The sequence below is a fragment of the Vanellus vanellus genome, assembly GCF_965231255.1.
Source record: "Vanellus vanellus genome assembly, chromosome: 4".
Lineage (NCBI taxonomy): Eukaryota > Metazoa > Chordata > Aves > Charadriiformes > Charadriidae > Vanellus > Vanellus vanellus.
Genome location: NC_138909.1, coordinates 20,122,001 through 20,140,643, shown reverse-complemented (window position 1 = coordinate 20,140,643; position 18,643 = coordinate 20,122,001). Strand labels below are relative to the sequence as shown.

The 18,643-nt window shown below is 46.0% G+C and overlaps 2 protein-coding genes across 2 annotated transcripts in view; both read left to right on the top strand.

The window, feature by feature from the left end:
- Positions 1-18,643, top strand: part of LOC309670951 (kelch-like protein 8) — a gene marked incomplete at its 5' end in the record, with an annotated part of 421,963 nt that overhangs the window by 74,115 nt on the left and 329,205 nt on the right.
- The window catches only part of LOC309671218 (AF4/FMR2 family member 1-like), a gene marked incomplete at both ends in the record, with an annotated part of 34,882 nt that overhangs the window by 7,319 nt on the left and 8,920 nt on the right, over positions 1-18,643 (top strand). The window contains 6 exons of the mRNA XM_082482423.1: positions 1,422-1,476; positions 1,608-1,645; positions 3,080-3,242; positions 6,697-6,981; positions 9,553-9,644; positions 13,143-13,389. Of these exons, the coding sequence (XP_082338549.1) occupies positions 1,422-1,476; positions 1,608-1,645; positions 3,080-3,242; positions 6,697-6,981; positions 9,553-9,644; positions 13,143-13,389 (880 nt within the window). The remainder of the gene's footprint in view (positions 1-1,421; positions 1,477-1,607; positions 1,646-3,079; positions 3,243-6,696; positions 6,982-9,552; positions 9,645-13,142; positions 13,390-18,643) is intronic.

The window sequence follows — 18,643 nt, the reverse complement described above, 5'->3', positions numbered from 1 at the left end:
TTTTTATTCAAAGTTTTTACTCCTCTTTTGTCATGGAATCATAAAAGCAAACTGCTCAGGGTCATTGGAGGTGACCCACAGAGCCATAAATCTTTTTCGCTTTGTTCATAATTTGAAATGAAGGCTTAAAAGAGTGTGAAGGTTTCTGTAGTTTTCCTTCTCCTAACAAGCACCAGGAACACTCTCTCCCCACTTTTCCAAGGTGATGTGGTTCACTGGGGATCTTTCATATTTGTTTTCATGCTATAAAATGTGTTGTCGTGAAGGGTTGGAGGCTTATTTTTCTTATTTCTCACAGAGAGCCCTTAGATTGAAATGAGGCTGAAATAAACAGAGTTTTGACCTGATTGATTAGAACCCCTGTCTCGGTTCCTAAGCGTTTTATCCAGTTTTTGGACACTTGTGTAACTCTCTGGGTTGAGGAGTCAGTCTCCAGCTAGTTTCAAGATTTGAACCACCGTACACTTGAATAACAAGAGTTTTGCCTGTCTGCTTTCCAACTCCTTTTGGGGGTGCCTGCATGATTGCCAAAGTGGGGGATAACAGTTTGGGAGAACTTTGGGTCCCTCCCCACAAATCCTTCCCTTCCAGCCTTTTAAGGACCTCGGTAATGCATTGAAATTGCCAGCAGTAGTTAGCACCTGCAGGTAGAGGACTAAATTAGGCTTTTTGGAAACATTTGCGGGCAGCCTGCTCTCTACTCTAGCAATAGTAAAAAAGAGGTTGTGCCTCCCAACTTGTAAACCACTTTGAGTATCTGAACTGCTCAATGTTATGGTTACTGCTGAGATGTGCACAAGTGTGAAGTTCATTGTGTAGAGAAGAAATAGGAGAAAGGCTTGACCTTGGCATTTACTTATGTATGTGCGATAGGAAACTTCAGCAGCAAAAAGAGAACTCCTGTGACAGAAGAAATATTCACAGGCCCTCAGAGTGTGAACACGCACAGTTTCTGGTGCAAAGACGATGCTTTCTGCCCCTTGGGGAGCCAGTGGAGGCTAATAGCGTGCTAATTTCTTGCTGTACAAGGAGCAGATAGATTTCTTCCACGCCACCTTGCGGTCTTAGTGCCTAGGTAACTTTTCTTCGCTGTGTTAGTGTGCTAGGTAACCGTTGTTGAGGAGCACTGCCCTCGTAGAACTTTGTCTCAGTTGCCTGTAGATGGCAGCCGATGACACTGACCTCCAATTGCGCAGCTCCTGAGATCGACTGGAAAGCACAGTAAAACGTTGAGGTTGTGTGTTGTCGTTTTATCATTCATTCGGGTAGTGAGAGGGTTTAGCAGATTGAGCATGCCAAATGTTCAAAAAGGATGTGGGAGGTTGGTTTGTTTTGGCAAGTGCAAACCAAGTCTTTTTCAGTGTCTGCTGCTTGAAAATGTGTCTGCCTTGGCTGATATTTATCTTCTGGTTGTCTTTCAGAATGCTCCAGGACGACCTGCAGCTCAGTGATAGTGAAGAGAGTGGTGACGACCAAGTCAGTTTTAGATGTTTTATACACTAGGCACACAGACATCCCTTTCAATCACCACAACTTGTTGCGTTGCTCCGAGTTCCTTACGCTAACCTTTCCTCCCCCTCTCCTCTTTGTTTTTGTGAACAAAACAGGTTGTTGAAAAGCCACCTTCTTCACTTGCTCCTCCAAGGTACAGGTTTGTTCCCAAACTACTAGCTAGACCAAATAAGGAGGAAAAACAAAACTACTTTTTGTATATGGGGTAGATAGGTAAGGGTTCCTGGTTTCTCTTGTAGACACAGGCTTTTGTTTCTAGCTGCCTGAAGCTGCTTTTGAAAATTGGCTTGTGGGGGGTTTTACAGAAAGCTCCAATTGGAACTGAGTAATCCAGTCATGCTGGATTTTGCCTGTGAACCGTAATTTTATTTCCCCAGCTGTTCTCTTTTTTTTCTCCTCTTCCCGTCCACCACTGTGTATGTAGATCACGCTGGAGCTAATGGGATTTTCAGTTGTAGTAGTGATGGATGTGAATCCAGTTTTAGTTTGGAAGGAGGCCCAAAACAGCCAAGTGAGTGAAGAACAGGAAACGGTTAAGTAGACTCATTGAGGCTCTTTCAGCTCCCTGATAAGGCAGCTGATTGTAAGCAGCTCCTGCCATGTATTGTTAGTCAGAAGCAATATTCAAGGTAGACTCAACAGCCACATGCCAGCATTAGAGGAAGAAAGGTGGAGAAGCCCAGAATTTTTCCTACAGGAGAGCACTGACAGACATTTTTGGCTTGATATCTGTATTCTTCAAGCACAGGGTAATGGTCGACAAAGTCAGACATGCAGAAGGGCATGCCGATTCTTGGCATGATTTCTGCGTCTCTGCAAGCTCTTGAAATAGAGTCTTCTCTTGATATCAGTCTGGATCAGCAAGGAGCTTGCCTCCAAGTAATACAAACGTGTTGATGCTGATATGGGAAACAGTTTTCAAAGTAAAAAAAATAAAAAAAAACCCAACATTTTGATTTTGTAAGCCCATTTCAAAGCAAAAAGAAGCTGTGCATCAAAGTCGTGGCTCTCCCTCACTTCTATTCATTCCCATTGTCAGTGCTGGAGGAAAACACTTTTGAGTAGGGGAGGGTGTTGAAAAAAAGCCGCTGCTTGACATGGCTGTTAACGAAACAGTTACAGCACCTTGACCAAGTAACACAGATGAAGTGAAAAGGTGAAGGGGAGAATACAAAAAAGAGAAACCATCCTGGAATGTGTGTTTCCATCTTGTTAGCCTTTATTGGAAGTTTTTCTTTTGAGGGTTGGGGCTGTCAGAAAAGCACTTGTCAGTTTCAGTTGTTTTTTAAACTTTGGTTGGCTAAATGCTGCTTCATAGTGTAGCAGTGATGTCCTGCTTATGTATTTGTCTGACTGGGTTGGAGTTGAAGGTTTTATTATTTCCAGAGGTTTTTTATTCCGGTGCTTTATCTTTTGGGTATGGCAATGTATTCCTTTGGCCTTCTCCCATCTCCGCTCACTGCCAAAACATGGGGTTTCAGTTTTACTTTTGAATCTTGCCGTGTCAATATAATAAGTAACCTTCGCCCATGCTGCTTTCTAATGTTAGCTCATGGTGGTCTAGCAGTGCCCTACAGTCCCAGCCCAAGAGTGTGGCATCAGCACATTCCAGCAGCTCGGAGTCAGGGAGCACCAGTGACTCAGACAGCTCTTCAGACTCGGAGACCACCTCAGAGAGCACCTCCAGTGACAGTGAAGCAAACGACCCTGCGAGAGCGTCAGCGCCTGAGGTGAATATTAAAATAAAATGTAGAGGCTGCTTAATACAGCCTCTTGCTTCAGACTCTCTGCTGCCTGAATGCAGTCAGGACAGGAGACCTGAAATAACGTCATCATTCATGTGTCCCCTTGACATCTTTGCTTCATCATCAGACTTTTTTGCCCTTTGCTTCCCTTCTAGAGTTTGTCAATTAAATAATCCTTAGTAACAGCGTAATTAGACTTTTACGTGCCTAACCTTGAAGTGTTCCCCCTTCTACTTTGGCATCGTTGTCTAGCACTCCTGGAGGAATTAGTGTCATCGCTGGGGAGACACAAGTAAGGCACAGATGAGAAGCACGGCTTGTCTGGGATGTTTGGGGTGCACCTCTGCCCGTGCAGGTTTTCTGAGTGCTGAGGCTATGGGCTGGTTCAGGGTGAGACCAATTTCCTGATATGTGAAGAAGAGCCTTTCTTTTGCCTTAGAAGCACATGAAAGGGAGAATTTTATGTGCAGAAAACAAGTTTTGAGAAAGCATAGCTTTTCTTCTCATATCTAATACACTTCACCTTCCAGCAGTTCAGTTACGGAGTTTGCCTTCTGCAATGCGGTTGTCTTTGGAAGGAAACAGATATTATACTTCTACTCTTTTACCCAATCCTGCCTGCTTTGTTTTGAAAATACTGGATTGCAAGATCCTTCTCGCTTTAGTGAAATCCTAGCTATTTGCCATTGACCATCTTATCCTTTTTTATTCAGCAAACTGTTCATCCATGGTGCTCAAGGAGCAAATTATTGCACATGGCCCATTTGTTTATAGTCAGTTCTTCACATGCAAAAGCACAGACTTTAAGACCTATAGGCAATAGTTCCTCCTTTCTTTTTTTTTTTTTTTTGAAGTCTCTTACTATTCTTTGTGTTTGGAAAACCTAAGGAAAGCCCGTATGATGGTGTAGATCACAAACAAGGTAACCAATGGTAGAAGGTGCTAGAAAAGCATCAGAGTATGCCACTGTCTGATAGCTACCTACATTATGAACTGAAGTTTGCTAAGTATTTTGGCCACGTTTTTATAGTGTTTAAATAAAAATAAATGCTCTTTGGTGGCTAATGAGTTAAAATTCTAACGAAAACAAAGCTGATTTGTGTTGTCTGAAAACTATAATGGAATTTGTGGTTTAATTTTTCTTACAACCCCAAGGTAAAACCAAACTGGTTTTTAAACCAGGTTTCTAGATTGACTCTCTGAAACACAGTTGAAGACATGTTTTGTTTATCCACATGTTCTACAGTGAGTTGAGTCTGGATAGAGAAGAAAATTGTGGTAGAAGGGATTCATTAGTCTTGGAAAACCTTTCAGGCTTTCTCTTTTTGGGGAAGAGTTGTGGGACTTCTGAGAAGGGAGAGTTGTGACTGGGGAGAATCGGTAAGGGCAGGAGTGTAACTGTGCCATGATGGTGCCCAAATAATGAGCTACACATTTAAGTGATGCTGACCCATACGTGGTGTTTTCAGAACAGGCCCCAGAGAATAATGCTCCTGCTTTGCAGTTTCTGTTGTCTTTTTTTAGGGTTAGTTGGGTTTGCTTTTCATAGAATCATAGAATGGCTTAGGTTGGAAGGGACCTTGAAGATCATCTAGTTCCAATCCACCTGCCATAGGCAGGGACACCTCCCACTAGACCAGGTTGCTCAAAGCCCCATCCACCCTGGCCTTGAACACCTCCAGGGATGCAGCTTCCACGACTTATCTGGGCAACCTGTTCCAGTGCCTTCCACCCTCAAAGTGAAAACTTTATTCCTAATATCTAATCTAAATCTAACTTCTTCCAGTTTAAAGCCATTCCCCTTCATCCTATCGCTACATGCCCTCCTAAAAAGTTCCTCCCCGTCTTTCTTGTAGGCCCCCTTTAGATACTGAAAGGCTGCTATAAGGTCTCCCCAGAGCTTTCTTTTCTCCAGGCTGAACAACCTCACCTCTCTCAGCCTGTCTTCATAGGAGAGGTGCTCCAGCCCTCTGATCATCTCTCTGCTCTTTTTCTCGTAATTTGTCAGACTCCTGTTAGGTTAAGCAGGGCTTGTAGCGACCACATTACGTTATCTGACCGTGTGTCCTGGTTTGAGATAGAACAAAACTAATGTTCCTTTTCAATAATTTTCCTTTTCAGTTTAGTCTGGTCTAACTGAATGCACTCTCTGAAATTAATGGTATGTTTTTCAGACAGTGTCTGCTTCTGGCAATCAAAAAGTCTGATGCTTATAGTTAGTACCAAGGAATAGTATGCCGAGAGGCTTTTGCTTATACTTATCTCTGTATCAACCAGGGTTAGCTAACTTTGTTATGTACCGAGTTGGAAGCAGAAGAGCGGGCAGGAGCGGACAGGACAGATGACCCAAAACTGACCAGCGGGGTATTCCATCCCATCTGCCTCATGCTCATTATAAAGCTGAGGGAGCAAGGGCTCAAGTTCCCTTTTCTTCAGTGGCTGGAGTCGGAGGAGGACTCTGTCTGTTCTGCCTTTGATCCTGATCTGTGTGTTCCTGCACCCAGTTCCTGTCTGCTGCTGAGTCCAGTCTGGGATTTCCCCAGTGCTGGCTGGTGACGTGATTGTCATCCTGGGAGCTCGATATTGGGTTTATATATATTTGTATATATTTCATTATTTTCTTATTAATATTATTATATTTTCTTTTTATTGTTAATATTTCATTAAAGCTGGTTTAGGGTTTTTTTTCAAGCCGTAAGTCTTTCTCCCTTATCCTCTCTCCTTTCTCTCTTCTGGGAAGGGAGAGGGGTTAATAGAAAACATCTGTCATTCATTTAGTGGCCAGCCCAGCCCTAAACTGTGACTCCAGAGGCCTTCAGACCTTGGTCATTGCTCATGCCTTGCTTGACCCAGAGGGAAGCAAGTGTTAAGTTGTGTAGGCAGAGGACTCAGAAGAGGCTGGACTTGATGCGGTAGCCATACAATTTCTTATGGTAAATGGTTTTCTTTTGGTTAAACCACAGGAGCCTGACAGCCTACCTGTCAAACTTCAATGAGATGTGATAGCTGGCACAGCCCCTTGTCCGTTTTGCTGTGTGCAAATAACTTTCCAAAAGCATTGTGAGGACAGCACCTAAACCGTTTTTACAATTGCTGCTTTTTTTAGACGTTGTCTGATTGTGCAACAATGTTGGTTAGTGGCAAACCAAGATGAAGCTTTCATGTAGACTACTCTCTTACTGGATGACAGGTAGGGCTAGCAGAGAACCAGGAGTGCTGTGCAACATATTTGATCCTGTGCAAAAACGAGGTCTGTGTTCCTGAAGTGAGTGTTCATGTGCACATACTAGAGCATCCTCACTGTCTCACGGTCTTTCACTTTCACGCCTTTTTTAACAATAAGGAGGAAATTTTACTGGGTTCTGATAAGCAGTGCTAGGATGGAAATAGCCCATAAAGGCATCAGTGTTGCATCCTTCTTTTCTCTTTTTGTCTGCAGCCTGACCCACCAACTTCTAATAAGTGGCAGCTCAACAACTGGCTGACCAAGGTGAACCCACCAGCAGTGCCAAGTCTCAGCGAAATCGCCCATGGGGATGGATGTGAGGAGGGCCAGGAGCAGGGCGATGGCATCAGCAGCAATTCTTCCCACCAGCACGCTGAGCCGAGGGAGCCTCATCACAAAAGCTCCGGCCGAGCAGCCAGGGCTCCTCAGGACACTCATCTTCCAACCAAACACAACTGCCAGAAGTCTCCTGTGCGCACCGAGGAGCCCTCGCTCAGGCAGACTTGTCTTCCTCAAAAGAGGAAGGTGAGGGGTGGAGGGGGAGGTGGGTTTGTACAAGGGCCAAGGTGGTGTTTGAAAAACCTGTGTGGAGAGTTCATTTCTGCTTCATAGGTTGGGAGTGCACCCATTATGCTCCTCCTATAAAGGTGCTATCAAACTTCTAAAGGGAATGCGTACCAAAACTTTCCACAGATGTTTCTTGTTGATCACAAATCCCCTGCTGAGCAAATGAAAAGCCTTGTAAGCTGTCTAACAAATGCTTTGGTGGTTTAAAACATTTTTTTCTGTGTTTTCTTGAAATACTAATTTTCTCAGACACCAAAACCTCAGCCCTCCTATGTCAGAGAGGACCTTTGGGCAGCAGGCTGTGTCACAGCATGCAGCTGGCCAGCCTGCTGGGAGCATTTGTGGGTTTCTCTGCTTTCAGCCCAAGCAGAGCTTTGTAGGGCTGCAGTTCCCCCTCCCCCTGCAACTCCTTGAAAAGCAGCATAGTATCTGAAGCACCTTCCAGACTGTGGAGTCATCTGTGCTACCCATTGAGTGTCTGTTGTGGGAGAGCACCTTGCCTGCAGTTTGTGGGGGTGCCCACAGGGACAATTGACCCAGGCCACCCTGGTCTGTGGTTTTTGGTTTTGTCCATGTATGCACCTTCTGCTGCCTTTAGTCACGCAACCACAGTCTGAGTAGCGTAGTCTTTTCCTGTGTGGAATTATTTATTTCCATGAAACAGTTGTGAAGGCTTGCTTATGCAAAGAGGACTGAATTCTGCAGATGTAAACTGTGTTATTACTAGGGGTGATGGCAGCAGCCCCGTGCCTTTTACTTTTCCATAAATGCAGACTTTTGACTGAACCAGGTTCACTGATAGTAACAACCATCACTAAACCCTGCTTTGGATCTCAGCACTTGGATAAATATGTAGAAAATGTCTTTGGTTTTCCTGGAGCTGCTGTGGTGCTAGCAGCAATGCTAATGCTTAAAAGATGCGTGTATCCACTAAGGGGATTTGTAGAGTCCTTCAGCTATAATAGTTGCTTTCCCCTGAATTACAAGACAGACCTTTATTTAACTGCGATGGTAGTAGCTCATGAGTGTTTTTGAAAGCTAACTGCCAAAGGGGACTGTGGATATACTTCCAGCCAGCTGGTTCAGCTGCACAGAGAGTTGGCTGCAGGTGTTAAGGTGAATGGGTATTCACTGTGGACGTTTCAGTGCCTGTGTAACTTTTTGGTCCTCCTCACAGAGCAGGTGGCTTAGCATGTGTGGGTGAATTACCTTGGTTCCCACGTGGGTTTCCTTTAGTCTTGTCATTTTCTGAGCTTCCCATAGTTGTGGGGAAGAGCAGGAAAATGGTGAAGAAACTTGAGAGACCCCGGCAGTCCCCCTCCTGCAGAGCAGCAAGAGAAAGGTGAACAGGCAGTAAATCTGTTGCTGCTTCTGTTGTCTCAAAGAGCCAAGAGAGGAGCTATTTGATACTAGACGTGTCTTCCCTTGCAGCCTGAGTATCTGATTGCAGGAAAACCCTCCTAAGAGACTCAACATCTGTATTATATCAGCATGCATCAGTGTCCTTGGAGGCTCAGGCTTCATCACAGCCAGTTTGGTCAGGTGCAGCTGTCAGACATCTTTTGCGGCACTGTGGAGCTCAACCTGGGAAACAGTTTAAGGACGTGATCTAGGTGCTTGAGGCTTGCCCTGAGCACGCTGCCAGAGGTAGACTCTGTGCTGAGCATAACCCACTGAGCACCACCACAGTGACGTAAACCTGGATGTACTCGAGAGAGAGAGACAGAAAGTCCTGGAATGCTTTTGGCTGCCACCAGGCGCACTATGGGCAACGCTGACTTATCCGTGTAGTTTCTTTTACATTTTCTTGGCTTGTAGCAAATTATTCTGAAGTTTTTGATTCAGGTAAGCAGATGAGGATGCTTTGTATTGTTAAGATCTATCGAGTGCAATTTAAAAGTATTATTTATTACCTCTCTGCCTTAATGGTTCCTGTTCTTCTGGTATCAGATTCTTGTTGTTGAAACCAAAAGCCCCTGTGCATCTTGGAAATCTGAGTGATCGAACTCTCCTGTGAATGCAGTTTTTTCCTTCCCTTTGATAAGGCCTATCACAAAACACAATTGCTTGCAGTTCATGACTTTGCCAGGAGGAATCTGAATACATTTCTGTACAATTCATACTGAGTAGGAGAAAAAAAAAAACACAACCATCCAGAACAGATGAAATGCTATTTTTCAGCAATGGATGTGCCTTAATTTTGATTACTGTTGGCAACAAGAGGTTTTGCGTTTCCATCCCTGCAACTACAAAATAATTAATCTATCCAAGCAAAAGTAGATAATGTCATTTTAGGATACTTGTCAGTGAGCCTGAAATCTATATCCGCTGTGCTCTGGGTTTCCACTTTGTCAGTTCCAGTATCTTATATTTTCTTTTTTTTTTTTAACCAGAATCAGTCAAACTTAGATGTGTTCGTCTGTACTTTACCTGCACATTCAAAACCTGAGTGATTTTCTTTTTTTTTCTTTTCTTTTTTTCCTTTCTTCCTGTTAGAGGGAAGTGGAGAAGGAGATTGATAGGAAGAAAATGAAATCAGAAAAAGAAACAAAACCATTGCAGTCTTCAGCTAACAAAGACTCCCATAAATTGAAGTGAGTATACAGTGGTGGGATGGCAAAAAGATGCATAAAGCTGAGTCTTTCTCAAAAAGGTTAAGGCGAGGAACTGTATCTCCTGTGCTTATGCTTGTGAGTTTGCTTATAACTTAATGTGTCTTCTGAAACTTAATCTGCTGCAGATTTGTCTTTACATCCTGGAACCAAACATGTGGCTATGGGAATATAATTTATTCACCTTTTTATTTGTTGCAGATGTGAAGGTTGGGTGTCACTTATCTATCTTCCTCTGTCTTCTTAACGCTGAGGATTATGGCTCTAATCATTCAAGCATAAGCTGATGTTTCAGTGGCTTGTTGTCTTCCCATATTTGGTTTACAGTGCTGCAAAAGCGTTGAATGTTGTTGCATTTGCCTTGATTTCCTACAGTTGAGATGGGAATGAAGACTTTACTATTTTAAACATGAACTTGTCCATCCTGCAGCTTATGTTGCTGCATGCTCTGATCCATGTATTACGCATAGCTCAAAAAATCTGTTTATGCTGCAAGAAGTTTAGTTGCCAGTTATGCCCATGCTGCTTTTCCTTCTAAGCTGGTAGGCAACCATTTGCACTGCTGTCTTTCAGACCAGATGCAGGAAACAAATCAGTGCAAAAGAATTTTACATTGCTTGAGTTACAAACAGTGTGGTAGACTGCCTGCCTGCGGGATGCAGGAGTCGTTTTCCCTTCTGCAAACTACCATGGTGGTAATCTGTCAGCAGATGATTGCCCTAGATGATCTGGGAGGTGGCAGCTGTTCTGTGGGGAGTAGCATGTGCTTGTTCTGCATGATAGTTTAGGGGTTTCAGGGGATGGCAAGAGGTTGAAGATGGTTGAAGATGTCTCTGGTTGAAGATGTCCCTGCCGGGGGGAGAGGGGGAAAGTGTCGACTAGATGACCTTTAAAGGTCCCTTTCAACCCAAACTATTCTGTGATTCTAGGTGAGTAAGACTTAAGAGTTCAAGCATCAGTTATTTCTGCTTTCATGAGAAATGGAATTAGCCTTAAAATGGTTTTAAAAAGGGAGTTGGACTAAATGATCCTTAAAAGTCCTTTCCGACCCAACCCATTCTATGATACTACGAACTTCTTTTTCTTTGCCCATGTCTTCCTCATTCTGGGTTCTGCTGTCATACTTATTTTGGGGAAGTTTGTGCTCTCACTGCATGAGAAGCAGCAGAAAGCTTTTTGTCAGATTCGTGGTACTTCACATGCATTTAAAGCTCTTAGCCTTTGTAAGGTGAGAAGATGAGGTGAACGCGTTTTGCACACAGAGAAACCGAGGTGCAGACAAGTTGAGTTGCTTGATCAGATTCTTGCCGCAAACAGGTGAAATAGCTGAAAGTGTAGCCCTGAAGTCATGACTCTCGTTCCCATGACTGAGCAGAGACAGTTCTGGCAGCCTCTTGGGAAAGGATATTCTGCTAAGTGTAACTGAATGTCCATAAATTTCGACTTGGTGATTGTTGCTGTTTTCTTAATTGGACAGGTTCTGATGAAAGAAAAAAGTCATGTGTCAATGCTGATACTGTCTGCTCCCTCAGCTGCTTTTGCTGTCACCAGTGACAGGCTTTGAATTGTACTTATCGGCTGGCTGCTGGTGCACACGGTGTCTGTGCTAGGTGGGACCTGTCTTCTCCCAGCTTGACAACACAGAGGTGGATGTGATGGACATTGCAGAACTCTGGTTTCTTCCCTTGCTGCCGTGTGAGGCTGCTAAACTGGGATGCTTCAGAAGCACATAGGTGTGCAGCTCCCCCTTTCTCTAACTAAACCAACATGATGCAGTGCCAATAAGCTTTTTGCAGTGACTGGCCCAAATTTGTATATGGGTGAAACGCACAAAGCCCAATCCAGAAAACAGAGTTGTATGTATAGGTGAGTAAGGGTAGGGAGCCTTTCCCTTTTCCACTAAAATCATCTCGTTGTCTTTGTCTTTTTTGTATGTGACCTAATGGACACACAGCCAGCATGCCTTTTGAATCATGAAACTGTGGAATTTCAGATGGCCTTCATGGCCAGGAATTTCTCATTTATTCAGCATAGCATTTGCAGTGCTTCTGGTACGTCTCCTGAAACTTAACCCATAATTTGCATACCAGTGTACTGCCAGCATTTTGGCTAGCTCTTTGCTAGAGCTAATGCTTCTAGGAGCATGTCTTCAAATGGGCAGTGTCCCTGAGAGGGGAGGCTCATGCATCAGTCACGGGGCACTGCGATCAATTCCTGCTTGCTTGTTGCTTGAATTGGAGGTATTGGATTGGTATGTAGCGTTGAGGTTTGTGTCCTGACAATACGACTAAACTGCTTTTCTGCAGAGAAAACATTGACGTGCTCTTAAAGCACTGAGACTTTGGGGCTAACATTTAGTTGTATGAAGGGATACAGAAGGGCTTTAATTCTGGGGTTCACTCCTCCCTTTTGCTCAGTGAAAATGAGCACCCCTTTTAGCCGTGTTCTGGCTTGCAGAGTGGGAAGGATAAGGATGCGTTTTTGGGGAGAGAGCTGTACCAAGGTAGGGAAGCTGGGGAGCATGTGTGCAGCGAGTAGGGACTGTACCATGGGAAAAGTGGGTTGTGGAAGGCAGGAGAGGACTGTCCTGTGCACAGCAGAATGAAGCAAGATGTGCAATGTCATGCTTCGGTCTTCTCACTGGGTTTAACTTAATTTCCTGCTCTTCTGATGTTGCAATCCATGAGTTGGGATCCACTGTTCGGTGTTTTCCTGGAAACTTTGAGAAGCTGGATAAAAACGATGTAAGTGAGCAGTAGAGAAACAAGGTTTAGAGCTATCTGGTGCTGCTTAAAGCTGCCAGAGTTCCCTGGTAATCCTAACTCCGGATGATCACAAAACTGATATGCCACCGTGTTATTAAATGTGATAGCCTCTGCCATTATAAAGCACAGCATTTTAAGTCTCTCTCACCTGAATCCTCTCAACTTTATAAGTGTTGTGTGGGTGAGCTGGCAAGTCTTAAAGGAACAACTCAGTTAAACTCGGTCAAAGCATATACAGGATCAAGTGTCAGGGTGAGTATTTCTGACCATAGAAGATATCTTCTAGCATAATGGGGAGAGAGAGTCAGTGCTGCAATTCATTTGCCTTGTTGTGTGATTTGTCCCAGGGATTTTAGTTGCTGTTATTACCCCTCTCCCATTTTCAGTGAAAAGAGGCTGTGTTGGAGGGATGCCTTTTTTGCAACATCCTGATATTCTGGTTGCAAGTCCTTACTCCAAGGACAAATCTTACTCCTACTTGAAAAGAAACTTTCTTGTGTGGTGTTGGCAGCTGAGGATGTGGTATCTAATGCACAATGAAATCCCTGAAGTTTCATTTTGCTTTTGTTTGATTCTTTATGTTAACAAGTCCTCTTATACTTCCAGAGAAATTTAAACAGAATTGGTACATGAAGTAGTTTTTTTTTAAAAAACTTAGTTACGTTATATGTACACCATATTCATCCCAATTGCTGAATTCGCTTCCCATCTCCAGAGCACCAAAAGCTTTACTTGAAAACCAGAAGAGAGATCTCCTGCTACCGCCACCTCTGCCACCCATGTCTCCTGCACATCCTCCACCAAAGTCAACCAAGATGGCCCAGAAGAGACCCAGAAGTGAGACTGGTGAGCTGCCTGCCATGGATAACACTGCCAGGAACAAGAGCGACCACAAGGATCCTTTGTTCTCCAAGCACAAGAAAGTGGAGAGAAATCACGCTGAATTGCCAAAGGGCATCGAAGTAGGTATCCATTATAACTGGTGGGATGTTTCCTGCAACTCATGAGCGCTGTGTGATTGTCTTTAGAAATATGCTCTGAGGATATTAAAAAGGAAGGAAGATAAATGAGCCACCAAAGAAAGCTCTTTGAAGCAATTTTGCTCCTTTAATGGCTGTCTGGGACCATATGTTGCTAGCCCGAAAGCCTGCATTGTAACTTCTCTGCTGACTTTCCATCAGCTGTTTTCATTTCACCAGTGAACAATGGTGTAAAGGGACGACCGTGTAAAAACCCAAGGCAAGAGAATCATGTTTATGGCAGTAACCGTTTCTGACTGTAGGCGACTGCAAGTACAATATTGGCGTAAAAATAAGTGTGTTTACAGAAAGGAGTGGATTGCTTCAAAGTAAGAAACAAGCAACCTGTGGTTTTGGCTGCAGCTTGGATATAAGGTTTTGTGGCTTGCTTACAAAATTATTAATGATCCTTGCAGCTGGATCTTTGCGTTTTTTTATTAGAAAATTCAATTATATTCCTGTTTTCTGGTGGCTGGGGGTGTGTGGTCTAGTCTGTTGTTGTGTGTGTTAGGCCAGATTCTGCACACTGTATTAGCTGGCTTCTAACTGCTTGCTTTTTCCTGATAATGGAGTGAGTAACAGAGAATCAACAGTTGCTGTGTGGTTAAGCTGGAATAAGTGTGAATGGATATTACCCATTCCTGCCGTGGCTAGTGGCCATGAAAAATGTGGTCAGTCGGTCAAACTCGGTCAGTCGCCGAGGAGATCAGCTCCAGTGAAGGTCAGGCCTCACTGGGGAAGGGGATGGCGGCGGATCGGGCTGGCAAAGGGCTCTTCTGAGGGCTCTTGTAGCCGGGAAAAGCGGCTGGCGCGTGCTGGTGCCGGAGCCGGCAGCTCGGGGGCGGGCTGCTGACGCGGCAGGGGCGGAGCCAGCGTCACCCGCGGCAGTTCTAAACGGGCTGCTCAGGAGCGCAGCGGCCACGCGGGCAGCTGGTGGGCGTCACCCCGGGCGTCACCGAGGTGAGAGTGGGCAAACAGGGCGCAGCTCTTCTGACGGTAAGTTACTAAAAAACTCTTTACCCGGCCAGAACGTCATGGTAAGAACTCGGCAGAAAACCATGGCTTTCCTGAGCTCTACACCGAGCAGCTCTGAGGTGGCCACCCAGACAGAGCTAGCGTGGCAACATGCTGCCACCCAGGGGTCGGGCTGTAGGGAGTGCCCTTCTCTTGCGCCGGTGTTGAATAGTGACGGTGAGCAGGCCTGTGGGCGGTGTGCCCAAGTAGAGGAACTCCTTCAGCTAGTGATGGAGCTCCGTGAGGAGGTAAGCCGCTTAAGAAGTCTAAGGGAAAGTGAACAGGAGATAGATAACTGGAGTCACACTCTGTCTTCCCTGAGAGAAGCACCCCAGGGAGACCGAGCTCCGCATACAATGAACCCCACACCCTCTAGCATTGTGTCTGAATGTGGAGATTCAGAAGACAGGGGCCAGTGGCAACAAGTCCCCGCTCGTCGTGGCAGGCGTGCCTCCCAGGTTACCCCCACGCCATCCCAGGTGCTGTTACAGAACAGATATGATGCCCTTGAAAGGGAAGAGGAGGATGACAATAACTGTGGCTTGCCAAACATTGAGTTGCCACTGAAGCCAAGACAGATTACACCTCATATAACGACATCATCATTTAGGAAAGAAAGACGGGTCCTTGTAGTAGGGGACTCGATTCTGAAGGGAGTGGATGGTCCCATATGTAGACCGGACCCAATCTGTAGGGAGGTCTGCTGTCTTCCTGGGGCCAGAGTTAAGGCTATCCGGAGGAAACTCCCTAGCCTAGTCAGGCCTACTGACTACTACCCTTTATTGATCTTTCAGTTAGGTAATGATGAAATTCTAGGAAGGAGCCTGAGGGCGATGAAGAGAGACTTCAGGGCCCTGGGACGGCTAGTTAGGGGATCAGGAGCACAAGTAGTGTTTGCTTCTATCCCAACAATTGCACAGATGGATGGGAAGATTAACAGGAAATATCAGCTGATCAATGCCTGGCTCAGAGACTGGTGTCGTCGGCAGGATTTTGGGTTCTTTGATCATGGGCTGCTTTTCAGGACACCAGGCCTTCTGGCAGCAGACGGAAAAAGCCTGTCTCAGAGGGGGAAAAGGGTCTTAGGGCAGGAGTTGGCGGGGCTCGTTGACAGGGCTTTAAACTAGGTTTGAAGGGGGATGGGGATAGATCCAAGGTTGCTAGCAAAAAGCCTGAAAGTGGGGTGCTGGCACTAGACTTGGAAAAGACAGGGGGCGTAACCGGGCTCCTTAGGAAGATGTCTGGGGATGGCAGAACTTCAGCTCCCTCCAGTAAAAAGGCGAAAGGACCAATAGCCCAGCTGAAGTGCTTATACACTAATGCACGTAGCATGGGCAACAAACAGGAGGAGCTGGAAGCCATTGTACACCAGGGTAATTACGATGTAGTTGCCATCACAGAAACATGGTGGGATGACTCGCATAGCTATAGTGCTGCCATGGATGGCTATAGACTCTTCAGGAAGGATAGGCAAGCGAGGAGAGGCGGGGGGGTGGCCCTGTATGTCAGGGAGTGTTATGAATGTCTTGAACTAAATGGTGGTGATAATGAGATTGAGTGTTTATGGGTAAGGATCAGAGGGAAGGCTAACAAGGCAGATATTGTAGTAGGAGTCTGTTATAGACCGCCCAACCAGGATGAGGAGGCTGATGAAATATTCTATAAACGGCTGGGAGAAGTCTCAAGACCGCGAGCTCTAGTCCTCGTGGGAGACTTCAATTTGCCGGACATCTGCTGGGAATACGATACAGCAGGGAGGGAACAGTCTAGAAAGTTCCTGGAAGGTACTGGGGATAACTTCTTAACACAACTAGTGAAAGAGCCAACTAGGGAAGGTGCCCTGCTGGATCTGTTGTTTGTAAACAGGGAAGGTCTTGTGGGGGATGTGATGGTCGGAGGCCGTCTTGGCAACAGTGACCATGAAATGATAGAGTTCTCAATTCTGGGAGAAGCAAGGAAGGGGGTCAGCAGAACTGCCACCTTGGACTTCCGGAAAGCAGACTTTGGGCTCTTCAGGAGCCTGGTTGACAAAGTCCCCTGGGAGGCAGTCCTCCAGGGCAAAGGAGCCCAGGAAGCCTGGATGTCTTTCAAGACGGAAGTCCTAAAGGCGCAGGAGCAGGCTGTCCCCGTGTGCCGTAAGACAAGCCGTCGGGGAAAAAGACCGGCCTGGCTAAGCAGGGAGCTAGTGTTGCAGCTTAGGGAAAAAAAGAGGATATACGGCCTTTGGAAGGAAGGGCAGGCCACCCAGGAGGATTACAAAGAGGTAGTAAAGCGATGTAGGGAAAAAATCAGAAGGGCCAAAGCTCAGCTAGAGCTAAACCTGGCTTCTGTTGTCAAGGACAACAAAAAAAGTTTCTAGAAATATATTAGCGATAAAAAGAGGACCAAGGATAATATCTGTCCTCTAGTAGATGGGGCTGGTAACGTAGTAACCAAGGATGAGGAAAAGGCTGAGGTACTTAATGCCGTCTTTGCCTCAGTCTTCAGCAGTAGGACCAGTTGTTCCTTGAATTCCCCGACCCCTGAGCTAGAATACAGGGATGGGGAGCAGAGTGAAGCCCCTGTAGTCCAAAGGGAAATGGTGAGGGACCTGCTTCAGCACCTGGAGGTGCACAAATCTATGGGGCCGGATGGGATCCATCCAAGGGTGCTGAGGGAGCTGGCGGAAGTGCTCACCGGCCCACTGTGCATCATTTATGAACAGTCCTGGATAACCGGGGAGGTCCCAGCTGACTGGAGGTTGGCAAATGTGACGCCCATCCATAAGAAGGGCCGGAAGGAGGATCCAGGGAACTACAGGCCAGTCAGTCTGACATCGGTGCCTGGGAAGGTCATGGAGCAGATCATCCTCAGTGCCATCACACGGCACATGCAAGAGAACAGGGTGATCAGGCCCAGTCAGCATGGCTTTGTGAAAGGCAGGTCATGCCTGTCAAACCTGATCTCCTTCTATGACAAGGTGACCCACTTGGTGGATGAGGGAAAAGCTGTGGATGTTATCTACCTGGATTTTTGCAAGGCTTTTGACACCGTTTCCCATAGCATTCTCCTGGAGAAACTGGCTGCTCATGGCCTGGACAGGTATACTCTTCGCTGGGTAAAAAACTGGCTGGATGGCCGTGTCCAGAGAGTGGTGGTAAATGGAGTTAAATCCAGTTGGTGTCCAGTGACGAGTGGTGTCCCCCAGGGATCGGTGCTGGGGCCCGTTCTCTTTAATATCTTTATCAACGATCTGGATGAGGGGATCGAATGCACCCTGAGTAAGTTCGCAGACGACACTAAGCTAGGGGGGCGTGTTGATCTGCTTGAGGGTAGATTGGCTCTGCAGAGGGATCTGGACAGGCTGGACAGATGGGCTGAGGCCAATGGTATGAGGTTCAACAAGGCCAAGTGTCGGGTCCTGCACTTGGGTCACAACAACCCCATGCAGCGCTACAGACTGGGGGCGGAGTGGCTCGAAAGCTGCCTGGCAGAAAAGGACCTGGGGGTGTTGGTGGACAGCCGGCTGAGCATGAGCCAGCAGTGTGCCCAGGCAGCCAAGAAGGCCAACACCATCCTGGCCTGCATCAGGAATAGTGTGGTGAGCCGGACTAGGGAAGTAATCATCCCCCTGTACTCGGCACTGGTGAGGCCTCACCTCGAGTACTGTGTTCAGTTTTGGGCCCCTCACTACAAGAAGGACATTGAGGTGTTGGAGCGTGTCCAGAGAAGGGCTACAAAGCTGGTGAAGGGTCTGGAGGACAAACCTTATGAGGAACGACTGAGGGATCTGGGGTTGTTTAGCCTGGAGAAGAGGAGGCTGAGGGGAGACCTTATCACCCTCTACAACTACCTGAAAGGAGGTTTTAGAGAGATGGGAGCTGACCTCTTCTCCCTGGCAACAAGTGTTAGGACAAGAGGAAATGGGTTCAAGTTATGTCAGGGCAGGTTTAGATTGGATATTAGGAAGCATTTTTTCACTGAAAGGGTTATTAAACATTGGAATAAGCTGCCCAAAGAGGTGGTGGATTCACCATCCCTGGAGGTGTTTAAGAAAAGGGTAGATGAGGTGCTTAGGGACATGGTTTAGGAGTGGTGGTGTTTTTATCAGGGTAGGTTAATGGTTGGACTTGATGATCTTAAAGGTCCCTTCCAACCTCACTGATTCTATGATTCTATGCTGTCTTAGCCATTGTGCAAGCAA